Here is a 9,742-nt window from a genome sequence, read left to right as displayed (position 1 = left end):
GAGGCTGGTGGTCCCCACGCACTTTGGGCAGGTGGAAGCCGGCCAGGGTGGTGTCGCTGGTGGCCATACGGGGCACCCCCAGGGGCACCACGTTGCCCATGCGCAGGACCTCGCTCAGCACRGCGCTGGTGTAGGGCATGTTCTCCTTGTCGGCCATCGAGGGTTGCCGCCACTGCCCGACCACGGCGTCGATCTCCTGCTGCACTTTCTCTACAGGGAGCAAAAAAAGATTCAGAACATTCCTCCTCATGGAACCACAGAAACTTTAAGGTTGGAAAAGCCCTCTAGGATCATCGAGTCCAACATGCCAGGCCACAGCCAAACCAAGTCCCACATCCATGCTCCTTTTGAACACTTCCAGGGTGATTGCACCACTCCCTTGGGCAGCTTGTTCCAGGGCTGGACAACCCTTTCARCAAAGAAATTTTCCCTTATATGCAACATAAACCTCCCCTGGCACAACTTGAGGCCGTTCCCCCTTGTCCTATCACTTGTTCTTTGGGAGAAGAGACYGACCCCCACCTGGTTCCACCCTCCTTTTGCGGAGYTGTAGAGAGCARCAAGGTCCCCCCCGAGCCTTTTTTATCTGGGCCAAATACTTCCAGTTCCCTGAACACTCCTCCTGAGACTTGTCTTGGAAAGGTTCCCAATAAGATATTTGGGGCACAGACATATTCAAGATGTGGCAGAACTGGGATAACTCTGTTTCYTGACTTTTCTTTTCTTAGTTTTGGGCTAATCAAAGGACCCCTGGGTGGCCCTACCCTGAATGTGGGGGTACGCGGCCATGTAGAGCAGAGCCCAGCGGATGGCRGTCGCCGTGGTCTCAGTCCCAGTTAAGAACAGGTCCAAGGTGGAGCAGAGCAGGTTTTCCTCGTGGAAATGGGAGCTGGTGTCACCCTTATACTTGGAGGAAAAACATGGCGATGAAAACTCTTATTATGGAGGGGWTGCTGTCAAAAACCCGATCCAAAATCACCTCTACGTAACTGAAGTCCTGCTGCTCCTTTATTATTTACCAGCCCAAGACTTGGAAATTTCCAGCCTTTACTTTTACTGAATTTCAAGCCCTAAGGACTGTTTTGAAAGACACCCTGGTTGCTGTAGAGTAACTCTTGAAAGCAGGTAGCATTTTTAAATGTCAAGTTTCACAATGACAAACACAGGCCTGCGAGCACTCATAGAAACATGAACATGTTCCCTGAGATTCCTCCTACGCTGTGTGACAGAACCAAAAAGGGAAGAAGACAAAGTGTAAAACCTTTCAAACAAATAAAAAATCTGTGTGGTTTTGAAGTGATCAGGCTTCTGCTGCTGCTGGAGTTTGATGTGGCAGAGGTAGGGAGGAGAAAGCAACACATGAGGCAAGAGATCCCCTGACAAAACAGCCCTGAATTTTCTCTGCTCATTCTATGGGTTAATCTTTAGTTGTTTTTAGGTKTTTCTCTCCTACCTTTTCTATTTCCTTCAGGTAACAGTTAATATAATCTTCTGCCTCAGACTGGTCCAAATCCTCCTTGTGCTTTGCAATCACACCTTTCACAAAATATTGAAGTTTTTCCCAGTGCCTGAAGATTTTCTTGAAGGGTCCTGGCAACCATCTCATGATCAAAGGAAAAGAATTGTACAGCTGGTGAGAAATGAAACAGAGCAAAAGAGCATTTCTTGGGTTAGAAAAGAGCAAGTATCACAGTTGAGATGCTAAGACAATTTATTTACTCCTCTTGCTATCTTGCTTTCCTGATAGACTTCATGTATAAAACCAATCTAATGCAAAACAATTCTCACGGTCATTTTCCTTTAAACATGACTCTTTTTCTACAGGAAAAAGCAGATGACATCAGTGCCTTAGAAACCCCAGTTTCTGAGCTCTTACAGGCAGCTGAAGCTGAAAAAAACATCCAAGTGGCTTTACCTGGCCCCAGAAACTTCCCATGAGCAGCAATGTTTCAGCCAAGGAGTGCAGCAATTCCTGGAAACGGTTGTCATGGTACTCGAAGCGGTTCCCAAAAGTTATGGAACAGATGATGTTCGAAACAGCACCATTGATTTTGTAATGGGGGTCAAATGGTTGTCCTGGAGGGGAAAAAAAAAGAAAGGAAACTTCCTGAAAGGAGGTTGTGGAACAGGTGGGGGGTTGGTCTTTTCTCCCAAGAAACAAGGGACAGGACAAGAGGAAACAGCCTCAAGTTGTGCCAAGGGAGATTTTGATTGGATATGGGGGAAAATTTCTTAATTTGAAAGTAAGGCAGGCATTGGAAGGGGCTGTGGTATAGTCACCATTCCTGGAAGTGTTCAAAAGGCACATGGATGTGGCACCTGGGAACATGGTGAACATGGCACTGCTGGGTTAATGTTTGGGCTCAATGAGCTTAAGGATCTTTTCCAGCTCAAATCTCTCCATGATTCTGTGATTMTAAAGACAGCTTTAATTCTCTTTTCCTGTACAGCCTCAGTCACACCCACGTTCTGTACCTGATCCCCAGCTGTGAATCAGGGTGAGACCCCACCTGTTTCTCACCCAAGGTGGTGCTCAGGTTTCACMCCATGTCCTGGGGTGCCCCTCACCTCCATCACCTCCAGGATCCCCTGCAGGATGGGCACTGTGGGCCAGGACATCCCATCCTGTGTCCAGCCCAGGCTGCTGGCAGACAGTGACATTARCACCGAGCTGCCCAAGCAGGGTTTGAACTATTTTCCAGGAACAACAACCACCAGCACGCCATGCTGTCGACTTTGCACTTTGCTCCAACACGTGTTTGGTGCCAATTTTAAATGCCAGGAGAGGGTCCCTCAAAGCTTAGCCCAGGGCAGGGAGCCCAGGACTAACCACACTGCAAAAATACGATTGCCCTGGGGTTTAGCTGTCCACCACAAAGAAATCAAGGGAGTTGGAGGAGAGAGGGGAGAAGGCTGCAAATCTCTGTGCCCACCCCAGCAATAGCTCACATGGCCCACAGAGCATCTTTATAAAGTGAARTGATGCTCGTCACATCTGCATTCCCTGGGAGAGCTACTGAGCAGAGCCCTTCATCTCCTTGGGCACATTTCAGCAGCCTGAAGAGCCACTTGCTGTGACAAGAGACTGATCTCAGTGACAAGCCCAGTCCAGCCCTGAGCTGCTGCTGAGCATTGCTTTGAAATGCWAGGCACTCCTCGCAGGACTGCTGATCTCCCCGCTCTTCAAGAAAGTAATTAAACCGGGCTGGTGCTCAGATATTAGAGTGATGGACATGATCACTATTTGTCATTACTAATGGGAAGAAAGGCCCAAACCAGCAGCTTAATTAGTTTATTGATTAGGACTATAGAAGACTATAATCAATTGGCAACACGGAGTATTAGGCCTGTTCAGCGCAACAGCAATTAAAATGGAGCAAGTTTAGTATATAATTTCACAATTCCTTTTTAGATCTTTCTGGTTTACTATATATAGCTCCATAGAATTAGCTCAACCCCATCTGCTTCTATTTAAAGCTGAAGTGCAAATCACCCATGTACCAACATACAAATTATTCTTACTAATATCCCTCTGGCAGTTTTTAAAAGCTGGACCATAAAAGAGCAAGGCACACGCTTCATCTGTGTGTGATACAAAAGGAAAGCCTGACTAAACAAGTTTTAAAATACTTTGCAAAACCAAGGACAAGCAGAGGTTAACTAAGCCTCTGAGTGGAAGTGCCTGATAGCAGGAGGGCTGCCTTTATTCCTTCACAGAGATACTTCCTTAGCCACATAAACACTCACATTCTAATAACCACCTAATATTTATTTACTTAATAAGGAAGAAATTAAATAGGAAGCCTGAGGTCTAAAATAAGTGCTAAAAGGCACAGTGTGGAAGTGTAAGATAGAGATTTGAGCTCTKGAAGAAATGTTTTGCATGTTTGGAGCTGCGTTGGGGTAAGAGTTTTACTTCTCATCATTTGTTTAGCTGGAAGCTCTGAGCACGGTGCTGTGCATTAASCCCCCACCTTTTTCCTCCCCAATCGTCTCCACGAGGTACCGACTCTCCTCTTGCACTTTGTCCTCAAAATTTACAGCAAGGCTTTTCAGTGTTGCTAAAGCAAACTTCCTCTGCTGCCTCCATATGTGCCCGTTKGATGATATGAGCCCTGCAGGTGGAAAAAACAGGTGAACAATCCTCTCTCTGGGTCATTTGTGAGTGTWGGATTTAGAAACAGCCATTCATTGTGGACAAAAACCCCAAAGCAAAGCAAAGCAAACCTCGTGGACGTTGAAAAGTCTATGGCTTTGCCTAGGAATTAAAATTCAAGAGTAATTGGCTTATACTAAAGATCTAGCTTTATGGATTTGCTTTAATCTGCTACTTGTCACTTTGCGTGGGAAAAAAAGGTGTAAGCCAAAATACTCTGAGTACTATCACGCTGTTGGCAGAGCTGCAGGCAGGAGCACCCCGTCTCTGGAGCTGTGTGCAACCCGGGGAGGAAAAGTAAAGAGAAACGAAAACCAGGGGGAAGCTCTGCAAGTGTATCGATCACTGGGCAGCTTGCATTTATTTCTCCTCTTTCATTTATTTCTCCTCTTTTGTTAAAATCTGGTTTTATCCCATCCTCATCTCCAAATCTCAGAGAGATCAAAACATACCCCTGTGAGATTATTAGTCTGTATTCAATTCCTCCTTTCCCCCTGTGCAAGGTTTTACAGTTGCAGTTCACAAAGGGTTGAATTCAACCCGTTTCTTTCACTCTTAACTGTTATCAATTCAAAGATATGAAAGTTTTGTCCCAAAATCCTGGTAGCTATGCTTACCAAAGCCTCTAAATATTTCTTGGAGGAGCGGAATATTTGGCCGGTCAGCGAATATTTCAGCCTGGTGGACGAGAGCTTCTCTCACCATCTGGTACCCGTTGACAACCACGAATGTCAGATTTCCAAACTGCACGCTGAAGATGTTCCCGTACCGACCCGTGAGCTGAAAGAGAGTCCATTGTCCTCTGAGAACAAGGAAATGGAGATTTCCAAAACTCCCCTCGACAAAACCTGGAATGGGGAAATCTATCTRTGAATTTAATGCTGCTTGAAGCAAAGGGACTTTGGAGAAACCCAAACCTAAGCACACAGCTCCCATCTCATCTAAATTACTCCTTGAAGGCTGGAGAGGTGTAAAAAGGGCTGGAGAGTTGTACTGTGGGAGAGAGGGTTTGCTTATATTTATTATCTGGTGTGACCTGGGTTTTACCAGGTGTTTACATCAGTTTGGCTGGTAACAAGGACGTCTGCTGAGTAAAAGCAAGAGACAAATGGTCACCAGAAAGGATTTTTGYAGCCAGCATGCCAGAACTTCCTTCACCTTTGCACAGAGGAATACTCAGCATGTATAAAATCTCTCTCTTGTTGGCTCTGGTGGGACTCAAAGCTCCAGAAACCTTTCCAGAGCAATCACTGCCTCTTCCTGCAACAAAGAAGCCACAGGAACTAACTCAGTATATCAGAAGTTTCTTTCAGATGTGATGGGCTAAATCGTTGGCCTCTCAGCAAAGACAATGACAAGACAATTTCCAGAGATAATGTCCACAATCCAGACAGTTCATTTCTCACACGGCRCTTTTCACCTGTCCCCCAGCCTGGCCCAACCCTTCTGGGCTCCAGAAGGAAATATTCAYGGTCAGATGAGAAGAAGGAGGAGGAGGAACATGTAGATCTTTGTCTAGGTTTGAAAGACAGGWGTKTGCCAAGGAAGGYAGGGACTTCCCTTGGAGCAGCAAATACGACGCCCCTTCCCTCTAATTATTATAACTCAGAAATCACGGGGCTTTCAGGCAAAGATATGGGGAAAAGGAATAACTGTTTTTTACTAGCATATATAACAAGGTAGAAAAGCAGCAACAATGAGAGCAACAACAAAAAAACCCGGCTCCGTCCGGGCAGCGCGGCTGCGGTGATTCCTCCACTCCGGCAGGGGCAYTGTAGTGCGGGGGGCTTGGCCAGCTCTATCCCCACACGGCAATGGTGGGCGTGGGTGGCAGAAATGGATGGAGAAATGGGTTTCATTTACAAACTCACAGGGGGAGCYGATCCTGGTGTCCCCTCWGGASAGCAAAAGGAGTTGTAGCAGCAAACTGGGCAGGGAGGGACAAGCAAATTCCCGGGGTGGTAGATGAGATGTATCAGAAACTTGGCAGCTGTAGTGGAAACTGACTCCCGGCAGGGAGTGTGGGAGCAAAGCAAAGAAAAAACTTTGGAGCAGTGGYAGAGAAAACGACAGGGGCTGAGCAGTGACCACCCGGCTCCTGAACAYGGCCAAGAGAGACTCCCTTGGAGGAGGAGGAGGCCCAGGGGTCCTGGGGTTTTCCCTGAGGTGCTGGAGTGGATTTTCCCTGAGGGCTCCCTTGGTGAGGTTGGTGTCAGTAATGTCAGKAATGCAGTGGTCTCTCTCACGAGCAAAGGCTCACCCATGGCAGGATGCCAGGCTTTGGGGTACCAGTGAGCTCTCCCCCACAGGCAGCAGTTCCACCATCCATCCCAAAGGCAACAACGTAAGAAGAGCCAGGAGCTGCCCCTGTCCCATTTTATCCCGAGCCCAAATTATTGCGAGATCTCTGCTCTTCTCAGAGGAARAATCTCCAGATAAGAGAGAGGTACTGCCAGGTACCCTCCTCCCCAGTGCTTGGCAACTTCTTTAATCTCTCCTGAGAACCTGGTCATTATTTTAGTGCTGGTTTGTTATTATCATTTAGCAACAAAATGGGGAAAAATTCCCCAAGAGAAATAGAGCAAAAGGAGACCTAACCTCCAACAGTCTTCCTCCATTATGGGTTTTTTCCCATTAGACCATCCTACTCCCATGGAAGAGGAGGTGAGAAATAAAAACAAGAAGGGTCATCTATCTTATGTGGTTATTATATACCCTGTTCTGCAGACACTGCCCTTGCTGCTTCACAGTGTGGTGACAAGAGTCATGAAAGGGTAAGATATTGCTAGCAGGGAAAATGACCATGGAGCTCTTACCTTCTGCAATGCGAGATGGAGGGGCTGCTTGAAGTCCACAAAGGTTCCCACAAGAGGAAAGAGCTGAGGCCCTGGAGGGAAATTCCTGGGTCGTCTCTTTCTCACCAGGTCAATAACCAAAAGACATATCACCAGAACCACCAAGAGCATCCAGACATTCAACTTTTCCCAGAAAGAGACCAAATCAGACCAAAATTGAAACTCCATCTTGGCTGATGAACTCACAGGTTTTCATCCCAGGAAGGAACTTGATTCTGGTGTTACATTTCTAAAAGAGGAGTAAGAAAGGACTGGAAAAGAAACAAAAAAGCTAAATTGTTTATAGCGGACTGGGGACAGAAGCTGGTTTTCCATATATAAATTTTGACCACCTGTTAAACAATTACTGTAGGATCATAAATAATTAACCAGGATCTCCAAAATCAACCCCAAAATCTCAAAAACATGTGACCAAACAAAAGCAATCTTGCGAAACTTTAGCTTTACATCTCTGCCAGCTCCCTAATTTTCTTATGGAAGAGCATTCCTCCCTTTTGCCCTGAACAAGGGKCTCCTTTATACAGACACCCTGCTGGGATTATCACAGTCGAGGTGAGGTGRAAGCAGCTTACTGGGCTGATTGCATATGGTGGGCGTCGCGTGGTTTCAGAGATGCTGAGGCATCTGAGGTGATGGACACCACACAAGTGGCTGAGGGGCTGATCCTGTTAAGTGCTAAGCACMATCTGCAAAAGGCTGGATGCCTTCAGCACCCACCAAAGCCTTCCCAGCTTTGCCGGAGCCATCAGGGGAGGTTCAGACAAGGGAAGCACTTGGGGAGCCCAGGGCTCTCCCGGCCACTTAAATGAGAGTTAAAGGAGCTTAATTTTGAGAGTGAGAACATAGGCTCATGCGCTTGCCATGAGATTTGAACTTATGCATTTAAATCTCTTGGGTTTTCCGAAAATCTCCTTTGAATAAAGCTTCACGCTGTCCTGGGGGAAGGCTGCAGTGGACTGAGAGTGACCCCTGTGACTCTGAATCCATCTCAGGTCACTGATATTTTAGCTACAACTTGTCTCCAGCTCTTTTTCTTTTTTTTTTGTTTTTCCCTTTTAAGAAATTTACATCGCAAACAATCTAAATTTATACCAAGCAAAACTGTCAATAATGAGTTTTCAAATTATTGGCCTAGAACTTACCGTGAGAAAATCTGAAGGATGGCCAACTTTCACTGCCATAGAATCCTAGAATGGTTTGGGTTGGAAGGAAACTTAAAGATCATCTAATTCTAACCTCCTGCCATGTGCAGAGATGCTGTGCCTTCAGCTTTAAAGAAAGCTTTAATTTTTCAGAAAAAAAGTGTAGATTTTCATAGGAAACAGTATTTTGGAGAGAAAAAAATCTGGTATTCTCTAGTCTTTCACCATTTTTAAAAGGTTTGCTGTCCATGTCTTTCACTACCTTAGAAACACACACAGACTGTCTGACAGTCGTGCACTTTGGCTGTTGCAGTTGTTTTAGGGGTGATACTTACCTGCAACCAACTTTTCTTGCTTTGAAATATAATTTAAGATGGGATTAGGCAGCAAATGGGGAGCAATAATGGGAGAAACATCTCCCATCTTGTGTATAAAGCATATTTTACATGTCCCCATCGCACAGCTGTGAGCAGCAGTGGTTGGACGTGCTTTGCTTCTCCTCAAGCTGGCGCACCCACGGTGCTCCTGCACCATTTGCATCCACGCACCTCTTCCAGCCTCCCTGGTGTGGCAAGCCAAGCCTGGCTTACCAGAGGCTAAATCAGGATAGCGAGCTCGTGCTCCTCATCCTGGCACCGGGGAGATGACTCGGTTGGTGGAGGTGTCAGCCTACAGCACGCTCAGAGGGACTGTGATGATAAGGCGTCAACTTCTGCTAGCCCAGTTTCACTCCTCTGTTCCTCGCTGTGCCATATGATTTGTCAGCATGCACAGAGTGCAGATCCCTCTACCACTTGTGGCTGCTGTGAATCGGGCTACGTGCAAAGCCAAGGTGTTAATGTGTTCTTCTGGGTGGTGTTGTGGGGGTGGGTGCATCGTGGTTGACAGGAGAAATGTTATTTTTAGCAGGAGGAGCACATTTTGCATGTACTCACATGTGTCTTGTCAGTCAGAAACCTCAAGCCTGTTCCTTTGCCTTGAAGCTTCACATGTCCAAATGTATCCCCTCACAAAGTTCTTTACACGCCAGATTTATTCAGAATTAGGGAAGAGCCTTCCAGTATTTCCAGGGCTCTCCTAACCTCGGCAGACAATAACACCAGCCTGTTATCAAACTGTGATGATGCTATTTTGGGTCCCAGGCTTTAATCAACTCAGTTCTCGGCACGTGGTGACGGGCAAATCCCCAAAGCACTGAGGAAGTCACGTCGCTGTGGCACATGGGCAGCGCAAAAGCTGTTGGACAGCTCCAGTCTCKGCAGTGTTGACAAGATCCTTATGTGTAAGATCCTGGTCACGTGGAGGATGAACTCATTCTTCTGGTCAGCACCATGAATGCTGGAACATTGCATTTCTGCAGTTCAAATAACCCCAATTCGAATTTATAAGAGGATGTGCCTCCACACATCCAGTAGGGAACAGGATGCAGACCTGTTTTCCCCCAATTTCTCCTCAAATACCTTCCCTAACCCCAGTACACAGCTTTTGAGCACCTCACCTGAGCTCAAGGAAACCACATGGATAAACTGTGCCATATTGCATGGACACACAGACATCACTGCCTGAATATTAAGGCATCTTGAACAGCC

At 46.5% G+C, this 9,742-nt stretch overlaps 1 protein-coding gene across 1 annotated transcript in view; it reads right to left on the bottom strand.

The window, feature by feature from the left end:
* LOC130576057 (uncharacterized) overlaps nt 1-7,347 on the bottom strand; it is a 17,766-nt gene extending 10,419 nt beyond the window's left edge. The window contains exons 1-7 of the mRNA XM_057370429.1: nt 6,973-7,347; nt 4,774-4,936; nt 3,975-4,115; nt 1,916-2,076; nt 1,454-1,630; nt 765-906; nt 23-210 (exon numbers count right to left, since the gene is read on the bottom strand). Of these exons, the coding sequence (XP_057226412.1) occupies nt 23-210; nt 765-906; nt 1,454-1,630; nt 1,916-2,076; nt 3,975-4,115; nt 4,774-4,936; nt 6,973-7,179 (1,179 nt within the window). The 5' untranslated portion in view covers nt 7,180-7,347. The remainder of the gene's footprint in view (nt 1-22; nt 211-764; nt 907-1,453; nt 1,631-1,915; nt 2,077-3,974; nt 4,116-4,773; nt 4,937-6,972) is intronic.
* Between the last annotated feature and the right edge of the window lie 2,395 nt (nt 7,348-9,742).

Source organism: Malurus melanocephalus, unplaced genomic scaffold (assembly GCF_030028575.1).
Source record: "Malurus melanocephalus ecotype Western Australia unplaced genomic scaffold, MMel_1.1 scaffold_125, whole genome shotgun sequence".
NCBI lineage: Eukaryota > Metazoa > Chordata > Aves > Passeriformes > Maluridae > Malurus > Malurus melanocephalus.
Note: the sequence above shows the minus strand (reverse complement) of the source record. Positions and strands in the feature narration are given on the sequence as shown.